The sequence below is a fragment of the Dryobates pubescens genome, chromosome 1 (assembly GCF_014839835.1).
Source record: "Dryobates pubescens isolate bDryPub1 chromosome 1, bDryPub1.pri, whole genome shotgun sequence".
Taxonomy (NCBI): domain Eukaryota; kingdom Metazoa; phylum Chordata; class Aves; order Piciformes; family Picidae; genus Dryobates; species Dryobates pubescens.
The window spans coordinates 48,008,354-48,022,108 of NC_071612.1; the positions used below are offsets into that span (position 1 = coordinate 48,008,354).

The window sequence follows — 13,755 nt, forward strand, 5'->3', positions numbered from 1 at the left end:
CAGATTTTATTTAATTTAGAATCAAGATACACTGTCTGAGCAGTTTGTGCAAGTAATTTGGCAGCTTTTATGAACTGTGCTTGGCTTTGTGGGCACTGTTGGCCCATTAGAGTTTGAGTGCGTTACAGACTGACACATTCAATGTTGTCTTTTCTTTTCCCTTTCCAATCAATAAAAAGGCAAACAAATCTTTTGTTTGTCCATTTTGGTATGAAGCCATGTCCAAGAAGCATTATGTTCTTGGCATGGCAACTGTATTTTAGTATCCAATCAGCAAAGAAAATATACAGGAAGGAAGGAAATAAGCTTGTATATTGTACAAAAAGGCTTTGAATATGGTTTGTAGATATGTTAGAGTTTATAAGGATTGCTTATGTTGATGCTATATAAATATGTAAATAATGTATAATAATAGTTTGATAAGTAAGTAGATAATGGTGGAGTTTCTGAAAATTTAAGATTGATTGTTCTACTTCTCTTTAAAAAAATTCCTTATGCTGCTGTCTCATGTATACACAGCACCAGTCCTCTTATCTATTAATTGTGGTGTGTGAGTCAGTTTTATATCATAACCTCTTCTGAAGCAATGTGCCTGATATTTTCTTCACTCTTCATTCTTACAGGCAGAAACTATGAATGCCAGTCTCTTACGTGTTCACCTTGAATGCAGTTTACCCAATGATGCATATCACCAAGCTAAGGTATGGGTTTGCCATCATTTTATATCTATTTAAGTCTTCTTATTTTTATCTGAGTTTAGATGGACACATTCCAGAGCTTTAGAAGTTTTAGTAATAATGCAGTTTCCAATGTTTCAGTTTAAAGGGGAATTGTGCTTCTAGCTGTGCTTATAAAACAGTACCCACTGGTATAAATCAAATGTGACATATATTACACTGCAGCTTTTGGTCGGGGGGGGAGATGGAGAAAAAAACACCTACCCCTCCAAAAAAAATTCAAAACTGGGCTGCCTGGGCTGTATGCTCAGGAGGCTTTGAAGATGGCCTTGATGTTGGGCAGAGCTGTGGAGGGGCAAACTCATTAGCAGAAAAGTCCCCTTCAAGAGTTCTTAGAATTCAGGACAGTAGTTCTCCTCCTTCTGGGCAGTGTCATCCAGATCTCTTCATCTCTCTCCTCAGATGTCCTTAAACAGTAAATGGGTGTTGGTTCACAGTGACAGTAGTATTCGGTGAGGTATTTTGTTGCACGAGACATGCAGGCTCATGCCATGGTCTGTGGCACCTTTGTTTCAAGTGTGATGAGGCCCAGACTACCTGGCTGTTTTTCTGTACATACACATCACAGTCATCCTGTGCTGTTTTACTCCCATTCATAGATTGCATTGATGAATAGGGCTAGGCTTGAGATGCACCTGAACATTTGAGATTGCACACAATGCTGTTGCCTGCTCTTCTGATGCAAGCTTCCCGGGGCACACTCTGCCTGTGCTTGAGTCTTCGCAGCAGCCTCCTCTTCTGCTCCTGGCAGCCATTTTAAGTGCTGAGGATTTCTTTTATGCTGTATGAATGGTGAGCTGGCATCTTTTCCTAGAGATGCTTCCCCACTCACACTGTAACTCCTTGCAGCAATTCAGACTGGCTGAAGGGATTTTGCTTTAGAAGAGTATTTTGTTTTCTTGTCCTCCTGAGCAAATTCAGTCCTTTTTGTAGGGCATCGGAGCCTGAGTTTGGCAATCTTCGTGGTGTGATGTAGGATGAGTTTGTTACTTGCTGTTGATTACTGAGTGTTGTTATGCTGACTTTGATTTTTTGTGAGATGATGCCTGTCTTTGTAGCTGCTAAAACTCAACTGTCTAACAGCGGCCACTCCTTAGAGAAGGAAAGAATATCTTATTTGTATTTGTCTGAAGTATTCTAGCCAGGCAACAGTGTCTCCTGATCAGAATTGTACATGTATGTGTGTTTTTTAATTGCATCAGTGAGAAATGGAGACAAAAATCACACAGGATTAGTAAAAGTTAACTGTAAACAGACCACTGAACATGAACTGTCTTCCTACCATTAAGGCACATGCATCAGTCTAAGGCATATTTTATTGAAGGCAAAGGATTTAACAAAGGAAGCTGTTTTGCAGTCTCTGAGGTGAGACTGACTAAGACAGTTCATATGTTTACATTCTCTCAGGGCTCAGTGTCCTTTTATCTTTTGTTTTTGCTGTGCTGTCTCTAACTGCAGTGTCTTTGGTTTCTGATGAGATTTTAGCAGAGGTCTGAATTACTTCTGTTTTGCCAGCACTTAAGCACTGGAACCCTTGTCTGTTAGTTAATACCTGTCACTAATTTCTCAAGATACTTTGCTGTAATGATTTTTTTCCATTCCCTTCCCCACCACACACACCCCGTGTCCCCTTGTCTTGCTCCAGAGTTGCTGTTTTATGTCTGATGACCCAATGCTGCTAGAAATGACCTTAACGGTAAGAATGGAGAATGCCCAACAAGATTTTGTGGAGCACAGACAATACTTACTGGAGAATCTTTTTATAGTTTATGTAGCAATGGACAAACCGAAGACCTCAGGTAAGCTGTGGCTACGACTGTTAATTTTAATAGAACTCAGTTTTACGCATAAGTTGTAATTTCATGTGCTAAAGTGAATCAAATTCAGTGACTGCTAAGTTTTACAAGTAAGGGAAAACAAATCAGTTAACACAGCCTATCAGCCACTTTGTTTAAGGTAGTGTTACCATAAATGCAGTCCTATTTATAAAGGTGGTAAAGTTGTAAACTACATCTGTTTAATCCTTTGGTTGCTCATGCTTATGCATCTGCTTAAATAGTATGGAAATATGTCATAAACCTTCAATTTCTACAACTGCATTAATTAAATTAACCATAATAGAGTTGTGAAGGCAGAATGGTTTGTACAGTACTGGAGATAGTGGCTGTTGTGGAAAGTAGGGCAATGAGGTAGTGCAGATGTGCACATCATTTGATCCTTGTAAGCTAGAATTCCACAGGCAAAACAATCAACTCCTCGCAGTTTCTTTATGCAACATTTATTGAGTGAACAAATCCTCTGAATCCAGAGGATTTAAAATTATTTATAGAGCTTTGCAGTCTGTTTGAATAGATTATTTTTTTTTTGAAAGACATTTCTGCCAGTTTGACTTTCTGATTGAAGAAGGACCTACTTAAAAATCCAGATTAAAATAATATTTTTAACGCTGGTTGATAAGAAAATGATATTTTTCGTGTTTGACAAGTTCTGCCCAAGATCTAGTCACAAAACAGTATCTGCTGTTTTCCTCGTGCCTGTTCTGTGATGTGATATTTACACAGAGCTGAAACTGAAATACCCACTGTAACTCTAGTTTCCCTGCTGGTGAGATGACAGTGATTTGTTATGTTGAGTTGGGGACATACGTTTATTCTGATGCATGCTCACTGTTAACACTTGCAATGATTAAAGTACTAGGAGTATGCTTTTAAGGCTGTTTTTCATTAAATGTAATGCAATTAAGAGTCTTCTATGTTAGACATTGCTCATATAAGCCCTTTGGACTTGCTGTTGGTGGGTAATCTTGCTCTATCAGTACTTGCGTGGCTTTACATCTCAAATATCAGTGCTTGCTTGCCTTCCATTGGTATAATTAAATGAGAGACAACCTTGAGGAAAAGATCTACCAAAACGGAGTACAATGCTAGGTTAGTGTACAGTGTTGTGTTAGCATCTAGAATCAGGCACAGTGTAGGCAAAGTTACACAGGTTGAAGAGGATTCTCTGATTTTAACAGCTTTCAACACCTTGAACCCTCTTTTGGAAGCTGGTACCTGTAGTCTTACTTTCAAGAAGCTGAACAAGGCACACTCAGAAATTGTGCCTAGTGAATTGGGAGAATGTCATTTTATGTCAGCCTGCATCTACTGATGTGTAACTCAAGTATTAACAAGGGCAAGGACTGAGGTCATCCTCCTTCATGGAAAGATGTGCCTGGTCTTGCACTTGGATCACGCAAACCATGTGCAAGGGTACAGGCTTGGGTGAACTGGCCTGGTGGAAAAGGACCTGGGGGTGTTGTTTGACAGCCATCTGAACGTGAGCCAGCAGTGTTCTCAGGTGGCCAAGAAGGCCAACAGCATCTTGGCTTGTATCAGGAATAGTATGGCCAGCAGGAGTAGTGAGGTGATGTTTCCCCAGTACTCAGCACTCGAGTCCACACCTTGAATACTACGTTCAGTTTTGGGCCACTCAGCACAAAAATGAGATTGAATTGCTGGAATGTGTCCAGAGGAGGCAACAAAGCTGGTGAAGGGCCTAAAGAAAACATGTCTTACCAGGAGCAGCTGAGGGAGCTGGAATTGTTTAGTCTGGAGAAGAGGAGGCTGAGGGGAGACCTCATTGCTCTATAGTAAGGTGGTGGTTGGTCTCTCCTCTCTAGTATCAGGTGATAGCATGAGAGAAAATGGCCTGAAATTGTGCCAGGGGAGGTTTAGGTTGGATGTTATGAATCATTTCATTAGGGAAAGAATAGTCTGGCATTGAAATGCCCAGGGAGGTGGTACAGTCCCTATCCCTAGAGGTGTTCAAAAAACATGTGGATATGGCACTTCAGGATGTGGTTTAATGGCCATGGTGGTGTTAGTTCGATGGTTGGCCTTGATGGTCTTAGAGGTCTTTCCCAACCAAAAGAATTCTGTGGTTCTGTGAGATGTGATAACCACCCCAGTATAATAGTCATCTCTTGTTCTCTCCTGCTGCTCTTCTTTTGGTCCTGTGTACAGTATCACAGTATCACAGTAACTAAGGTTGGAAGAGACCCCAAGGATCATCAAGTCCAACCTGTTCCAACAGACCTCACAACTAGATCATAGCACCAAGCGCCACGTCCAATCTCCCCTTGAACACCCCCAGGGACGGCGACTCCACCACCTCCCTGGGCAGCCCATTCCAATGACGAATGACTCGCTCAGTGAAGAACTTTTTCCTCACCTCGAGTCTAAACCTCCCCTGACACAACTTGAGACTGTGTCCCCTTGTTCTGGTGCTGGTTGCCTGGGAGAAGAGACCAACCCCCACCCGGCTACAACCACCCTTCAGGTAGTTGTAGAGGGCAATGAGGTCGCCTCTGATCCTTCTCTTCTCCAGGCTAAACAATCCCAGCTCCCTCAGCCTCTCCTCATAGGGCTTGTGCTCAAGGCCTCTCACCAGCCTTGTTGCCCTTCTCTGGACACGTTCAAGTGTCTCGATGTCCTTCCTAAACTGAGGGGCCCAGAACTGGACACAGTACTCAAGGTGTGGCCTAACCAATGCAGAGTACAGGGGCACAATGACCTCCCTGCTCCTGCTGGCCACACTATTCCTAATACAGGCCAGGATGCCATTGGCCTTCTTGGCCACCTGGGCACACTGCTGGCTCATGTTTAGGCGGGTGTCAATCAGCACCCCCAGGTCCCTCTCCGTTTGGCAGCTCTCCAGCCACTCTGACCCCAGCCTGTAGCTCTGCATGGGGTTGCCGTGGCCAAAGTGCAGCACCCGGCACTTAGACTTATTAAATGCCATCCCATTGGACTCTGCCCATCTGTCCAGTCGGTCAAGGTCCCTCTGCAGAGCCTTTCTACCCTCTAACTGACTAACATCTGTTCCCAACTTGGTGTCATCTGCAAACTTGCTGATGACTGACTCAACCCCCTCATCCAGATCATCAATGAAGATGTTAAAGAGGATGGGGCCCAGCACTGATCCCTGGGGGACGCCACTGGTGACTGGCCGCCAGCCGGATGTGGCACCATTCACCACCACTCTCTGGGCTCGGCCCTCCAGCCAGTTCCTAACCCAGCACAGAGTGTTGTGGTCCAAACCACGAGCTGACAGCTTAGCCAGCAGTTTACTGTGGGGGACGGGACAGGAACATAACTGTGCCAGCAATGAGGGTTGGTTACCTAGTATAGCTGTACCATCTTAATGGCAGGTGAAAGCTAAGTTATACTCATCTTCTGTTGCTGTAGTCAGTAGGTTACAGTGCTAGCAGGTGATAGGACTGTGTTTTAAGCCCAAAAGGTGCTGAACACTAAATCCAGCTTCGTGTTGTCTCCTGAGAAAGCTTGCTGAGCAAATCAGGCAAGTGAGGATCTTGTATAGCTGTGTGCTTATACAGAATAGTTTTTACTGGATTCTCTTGTGCTATTGCTAGTTTGGCCTTATACTTAAAAAGTTAGAGCAGCATCCTTCTTCCCTTCAGCTGTGCCTTCTGTCTCCCAGCCTGTGGGAAAGGGGGGAATTGTGCTCCATCATGGATTTAGGAGACAAAGGAGACTCCCTTTTCATCCTTGCCTTCATGTTTGTGGCCAGAAGGCTTGCTGAGTGGATTTTTTACTCTTGTATGAAACAATTGCCAGCTCAATATTGAATAGTTCCTCCTTTTTACAAGGGTAGCTATCACACAAAGATTTTTAAATTGGGATTGCTTCTCATATGAATATCTCACAAAGCAAGAGTGCTTCCATTCTTGGTGAACTTACTTCCTTGTTCATTCTTTTGGACAGGTGGTTCTTCAGTAGATGTGTACATTATGCATTCTGGGAACAGCCTTGTGCACATACAGGTAATTGTGGGCCCACTGGCTTACTCTCTAATAAGAAATTCATTTTGTTAGTGGCAAATATCACACTTCTGTATTTTTTTTAAATGTGCCAAACTATCTAATAGAGCCTTTTAGATAAGAAGTTGTAGTGTAGCCTTGGGGATTTTTTTTTTAAAGACATAGCTGTGAATAAAAATCCATGGATTGGTTTAGGAGATGTGAGAAAGTGGCAAATAATGATTTGCAAATGTGGCAAGAAGACACAATCATATAGGAACTACAATAATAATGCTAGTACCACTACAAGGATCATTGTGTGTTATCTTCATGCAGGAAATACGGCAGTTGTCACCAGAAGACACATGGTCTCCTCTGGAGTTTCAGCCAGTACTGCTATCTTCGTCATCGACTAACTTTACAAAAGTTGCTTCCGTTTCTTGTAAAGGTACAGGATGTATAGACTACAGATAATATGGTCAAACAGGATTTGATTACAAAGCAGTAACTTTTTTCAGCAGATAAGAGGCCCTGAAAGCTCTCCAACTCAACTTGTCTGGACTTTTTTGAGAATGATGAACTCTTTCTACTTATTGTTTCCACCATTTTTGTGTATACGTGCTTCCTCCTAAGTCGATGGAAGGCTCTAACCTATGTGTATTTTAAAAAGAGGAAGAAAACATTTGCTAAAATGTTAGCTGATTTTACAGTAAGCATAATTATTGAATGTGCCTTTTCAACATCCTTTTATAATTTGTGGCTATTTTTCTGTTTCAAATATATTTTCTAAAAGACTTTTGTGCTTGGGTGGTCATTTTCTATGACATCTCTTGGCAGGATCATTGAAGAGGCTTGCCTCAGACCAGGCACATTTGTGAAAGAGTGAAGATTTACATTTAAGCATTCCGGACTGCAGCCTGTTTCTTACTCTGACCACTAGACTGCAGTGCATAGACTTTAAACGTTTGTGAAACAGGCTCCTTGCATAATGACACTGGGATTTGTTTTTCCTAGTGAAAAAGAGCAAATAAGAAAGAAGTGGCTATACGATCAGTGATTCCTTTTTTATTCCAGAACAATTATTCAATTATTGAAAGGAGGCAGTGTGCACAGATAAGTAGGACTGCAGTGCCAGGGACATATGGTTAAAATTGGTCAGGTTGCTCTTTGCAGCCTTGTTGTGCATGTGTGTTTCTAAAGCGTGTAGCATACGTAAATTTTTCTTAAAGTAAGGTTTGGAACCTTTGAAAACAAGAAAATAAGCAATTAGATGCTTTGTTCACCTGTGTGAGAACTGAACCGGCAAATGATCCCTATTTTAGTATTCTCCCAAGTTCTCGTATGAATATTGTAGTGGATTTGCTTTTGATTGGGCTGATGTTGTATTCTTCTGTATGTCTGTTCTTTGCCCAGTTGCATCCTGTGACAGTGGAAGTCCTTACGCTGACAAAAAGAACAACCAGCTGGAAGGTGCTGCAACACTAAAAGCCTGTCTTTCCTGTCCTGTGATGGAAGGGTAGGTTGACAGTGGACTTTTGTTCATTTGTTAACTTTCACCAGTATTACAGGAAAAATAATGTACCCTACATTAGGACATGGTGGTAGCTTCATTGTCCTTGGAATTGTTCAGTGACAATGCAAGAGGCGGCTTCTTATTGTTGCTCTGTCATTTACCAAAAGAGACCTGTGACATTTCAAGCAGTAGTTCTCTGTATTTTGTCCAGGAAGAATTTCAGCAAAGATAATACATTAGCAGCTTGTATCATATAAATGCTGCTTTCACTCTGTGATGAAGTTTCCACCATCCTTATTAATCTGACGCTGAAGCAGAATAGTTACAGAAAAAATGTGAAGTCTTTATCACATCACAGAATGGCAGGCCATGTTGTACTGTAGCACAGCAAGAGGGTAGAGTGATTTACCTGCCTACCTCCTTGACGTGGTTCTTGTAAACTTTTCCTCTGATATTCTATGTAAATATTCCAAAGGAAATAATAGCGTTCTTTCTCCTTAAGACTTCGAAAGAGTCTTGTTATGCAGGAATACTACTGATACCTTATGTGCAGACCACTCGTGTGCTCAAGGACAAATGCAGATAGATTTATTTTTTTTCTGTATTTTTATACAGGTATTTTGACATAGACCCTTCTGCAGCATTGTTTCATATAGAACCACATCGTAATACTTCAGGATTTTGGTCCATATGGTTCACAAACAATTTTGATTTCAGCATTGAACTGAATGAAGTCTTCATAGCCAGAGAAACAAAGAATATTTTAAAGGTAAGCTTTACTACTACTTCATGTAATGTTTTGTCTTTAAGGATATGGCACTTTGACGTACAAAAAAGATTCTATCAAGTACTTGGTGTTCTCAAAGCTGGTTGAAATAAATTGAAAAATAAAGGTATATGTAGGCCTGTAAGTCTTAGGTCCTGAAAAGCTGACTCTTTCAATAGACATTATTTACTGGTTTTGTATTGTTCTATTAACAACTGTTCTTCCATTTGAGTTGGCAGCTACAGATGCATCAAATTACAGACCACTGCAGCATTTATGCTCTATAGTATTCAGCATTTCTTCATAGGCTGTAATGGAAGTCTTCAGTACATAGATTAGCTTTGAAGTTTAGAAGGCAAAGCCAGTAATTTACTTGCACAATTGCTTGATTTAAACCAGACAAATCTGGTTTATGAATATGCACATGATACAAGCATCTAATTGACTCTTTGTATATTTAGATAGGATGGATCAGTTATGTGCATATGTGTGTGCAAGAACAGCAAAAGCACGAAGCAAGAGAAAGTTTACATTCTTAAATATATCACTTGCACCAATTCTAATTCAGTTGCTGTTTGATTCTCTCTAGATTCTGAACTTCGCTGAACCTTTGACTCTACCTCCAGGCTGCTGGAATGTATTTAGTTTGAAGCTCAGTGTGAAAGACACTGTAACAAATGTGCTTTCTAGTATTTATTTGGCTACAAATGTAGGAGTAATGTTTGAAATACCTCTGCAGATATATTCAACTGTGTCCAAGGTATTGTATTCAGTTGTGTTGAATTGTTATTATTATGCTCTACAAACTCAACCACAGCATCATCTTTCTTAGGACACAAGTTTGTCTCTTAGCCCTGAAAGAACAACTCAGTATGAGACTGTTCTGTGAAACCGAACCATTCTGTAGCTTGAGAAGTTAAGAAGTTAAGCCCCCAGAGTTGAAAAGCAATGAATTGCAGTTCTCCAGGCCATCTTTATTCTCTTTGATTCATCCAAGTTATGTACAGAGAAACTGGAATTTATCCTTTTGTTTTGTCACATGGTCAGTTGTCTTTGTTTTGGTTTTCCAGCAGGGAGATCTTCATTTTGAAGTGATTGCCCACTGTGATATTCAGTGTTACTTAGGAAAGTCTGATGCAGGTAGGCTTGTCCAGATCTTTTTTTTGTGTGTAGGCATCAGGCAATGGTTTTACTGTAGAAAAATCACTTTAATTTAGCAGGACTTGCATGAACAACCTCAATATTCTCATTGCAAGTACTTAGTTCTGTGTCTTTTAAAAACATCCAATATTCTGGGAGTAGATACATGGCTTTAACTAAACTCCACTGAATACATTATGCAGTGTCACAGATCTCTAATTCCATTCTCTCTTGAAATGTACCTACTTTTTTACTTAATTTCCAAAATTAGCCATTTTTGTTTTCTGTCAAAAAATTTTGTTTTTCTGAGTCCTTTTAGCTATGTGAAAATGCTTGAACTAATAACTTTCTAAAAGGCATTAATCTTTAGGCCTTGCAATTTAATCTTAAGGATTTGAGAAAAGTATTAGCAACTTGGAAAGTTGCCAAACTATGGTACTTGTTTTGCTTCCTGATATTGCTGTTTGGTACTACTGTGCAGACAACAGTATATTATCATGGCATCAGTGGAGAGTTCTGTGTAATGACTGCTGATAACAGAAAGACTTCTCAATGGTAGCCATTAGAAGCAGCAACAGTTAGAAGGGCTTGCTGGGGCCTAAAATACCTGTAAATACCCATAGTCTGGTCTGCATGTAGAATTGCTGTCCCTGAGATCTCAGAGAACAAAGGAGTACTTGTAGGTGGCGGTCTGTTGTTTTTTAAGCATACCAGATATGGACAATAACGAATATATCTGTATGTATGTGCACATATACACACACACACGTGCATATATATACACACACGCTCACATATACTTGCTTTGTAGAGAAAAAGAGGTTGCTTTTCTCATTCGTGTGTCAGCACCCTTTGCAGATACTGTTTACTTGTGCTAGAAAGTTGATCAATGGAGAACCAAATATTATCTCTGTAAAATATGAAAAATCTATTACTGTTTTAGCAAATCTGCTTTGGCAGAAGAGTCTCTCTCTGAACCATTCTGCCTGGGATGTGGATTCTGAGCTTGCAAGTGAACTTTATGAGAGATGGCAAAAAATAAGACATGGAGAAGCCTGCAGGTCTGTACAGAATCTGATTTGGTTTTTAATTCAAGCCAGTACACCGTTCTAAGAATATTGCTGTTCTCAAGTATTCTTGATTAGAACAAAACATTTTTGAATGTCATGCACTTTAGTTGTCTCCTAACACCTGAAGTTCGAGAGTATCCCAGACACCCAGCTTCCATTTCAAGCCATTGCCAGCCATAAGTAAACAGTTCAGGTGCCCAAACTTCAGAATATAAATAATGTTCTGACTAGAACACCACCACCACAGCTACATAGTGTAGAAGCAGTCAAAGCATATTTCACCATATCATTATGAAGTTGTACGAGTCCTTCATCAACAGATCCTTTTAGCAGTCTTCTCAGGATCAAGGTCTTTGAATAGGTTTTAAGGATTTTAGTCCCTGGCCTGATGGATACTGCATATTGGGGATGTTGGGGAGGAAGCAGGTGCTGTGACTGAGCAATTCATGTAGAGATGGTGTGTCAGTGATATCAGCCCCTTTCCAGAATAGGAAAGAGTTGTGAAAACAGTTGTGATGCAAGTGGAAAAGTGGAGATTGAATGCATGTACGTAAGTTGCACTGACTCGCTGCTCCTAGGTTACAGCTTTATGGGCTTTAATTTGCGCAGAACATTTTCAAGGAAAGATTCATTGATGTAATTACAGGGTCATGGCAAATCATGGTGTGGGGTGTGTGATTGTTTTTTATTTGAAAGAAAAAAAAAAATTAACACAGCTTTCTGGTTTTGGCAATAAAGCAGGAGAAATATTTTGGGATTGGCTCACTTTATTCACCAGAAGAAGCCTAAAGAGGAGTCCTTTGCCTTTTTCTTGCCACGGTTGACTACAGAGCCTGGCCTTACTCTCAACTTCAGTGCCACAGCAATTAAAAGCAATATGGTGAGGATGGCTGTTGTTACAGTTTTTCTTGGTTGATGTGTATTTAGGTTGTTAAACAAATTTTGTGGTTAATACTTGGTGATGCTTAGCATTTTCATACTACTTGTAGATAGGTGTTTTGAAATCTAATCTGAGACATCAGATTTGTATCCCTTTGATTCTTTAACAAGATCTCTAGCTACCTAGTTGTAGTATTTTAATGCAAGGAGAGGAGTAAAGCAGTGTAGGTTTTAACTAGTAATTGTTTATGGTTGTTAAAACTTGCCTTGCATCATTGTATAAAGTACATGATTGTGGTAAAATAAATTAAACTAGGGACTAGAGACAGGATATACTGTCAGTAATGATGCATCTGGCTATGGGATGGCCTTCCTCATGCCACTGTCTTATGTAACAGAAGTGTGTAAAATATTTGTGAGACGTACCAACACTTGAGAGATCAGAGCAATGTGTCTTCCAACCACACTGACAGTTGTTTCTTTCTTGTCAGATTTAGGTCATTACTAACCTAGCCTGGACCAGAACCAGTCACATGGAGATAGTTTTCATATGCACATGTTGTGAATTACTTTAATATTCTGTTCATGACTTTTAATTGTCAGTCGTCATAGTAATGCATTTAACCTGCCTGCACTTACACTTCAGTAAGAAAGGGTGGTACTTAACTAACTTCTTTTCTGAAAGAGCTTTCTTTATGTCTGCCTGTGTAAATCAAAATCCAAGTGAAAGGGTTGTCTGGGGATGGAGGAGATTGGTGGTTTTGTACATGTGGTTCTTCATGCACTCTTAGCTGTTGGGTTTTTTTGTTTGGTTGGGTTTTTTTCCTTCTTTTTGTCAAATGGTGACACTGTGGTGGCATGTTCTGTTGTTCCAGGCAATTTTCTGCACATATGGTTGTATTGCTTTAAGACAGAAGTCAGGTTGAAGTCCCTTGAAAATGCAGACCATATTACCAGTACTGAATTGCTTTGCCTTCCAGTTTCTGAAGTGTGTAGTTTTTAAAATATTTTTTTTCCCCCTCCAAACTCTTTAGGTAAAATATTTCATACTAAGAAACCCATCATCCTTCCCAGTTACGTTGCAGCTTCTGCCTCTTTCTTACTACCCTGATCCCCAAGCTTCACTGAGTCTGCTCAACAAATGGTAATGAGTAAAACCATCTAGGGATACTGTTTTCACTTGTATAAGATCTACTTGCCACACCTTATGATTATTGCTTATTGTTTGTTTTCATTTTTTTAAAGTGTAACTGAGGTGGAGACAATGTTCTGACCTGTTTTGGAAGATACAAACATGTTCAGAGCAGCTGCCTGTATGATGCACGACTCTTCATAAAACCAAATTGAGCATGTTTTCAGCAAGTTTGGCAGCTGTAGACTGTAATTGGTCATTTTTTAAGATCTGAGGCTTAGTGCAAGCTTGTGCAAGGTGCCCAAGTGAGAGGAGCAACATGCAGACCTAGGGATGTGCATCTCATTGCAGGGCTGGTTGCCAAGTATACAAAAATCCGTAGACTGATGAGTAAGGAGGAAAGAAATTTTTTCCCACCAGAAAAAGGGTTTTTTAGCTTTTTCATAGGTAAAACCAACACCATAGAAGAAGAAGAAGCAGGAGCCAGGGGAAAAAAGTTCCAGAGCCAGGACTCCCACCATAAATGTTTAGGGTTGACTAAGGAGACATTTCTGCATTGTTTTGAACTTTGTTTTAGAAATGACAAGATCTAATGAGAAACCTAGGTGAGAGTTGGATGGATAGTATAAATGGGTAGGGTATAAAATAAGCCCTGACTGTTGCACATAACATTGAAAAACTGTGATTTTGGTAGGACTGTTCACTTGGTTGAAGCCAG

General features: G+C 40.4%; 1 protein-coding gene across 1 annotated transcript in view; it reads left to right on the forward strand.

Moving 5' to 3' along the window:
- Nucleotides 1-13,755, forward strand: part of TMEM131L (transmembrane 131 like) — an 85,984-nt gene that overhangs the window by 47,085 nt on the left and 25,144 nt on the right. The window contains exons 8-18 of the mRNA XM_054165391.1: nt 624-701; nt 2,383-2,536; nt 6,503-6,561; nt 6,874-6,985; nt 7,951-8,053; nt 8,666-8,819; nt 9,406-9,576; nt 9,887-9,956; nt 10,900-11,017; nt 11,768-11,906; nt 12,940-13,049. Of these exons, the coding sequence (XP_054021366.1) occupies nt 624-701; nt 2,383-2,536; nt 6,503-6,561; nt 6,874-6,985; nt 7,951-8,053; nt 8,666-8,819; nt 9,406-9,576; nt 9,887-9,956; nt 10,900-11,017; nt 11,768-11,906; nt 12,940-13,049 (1,268 nt within the window). The remainder of the gene's footprint in view (nt 1-623; nt 702-2,382; nt 2,537-6,502; nt 6,562-6,873; nt 6,986-7,950; nt 8,054-8,665; nt 8,820-9,405; nt 9,577-9,886; nt 9,957-10,899; nt 11,018-11,767; nt 11,907-12,939; nt 13,050-13,755) is intronic.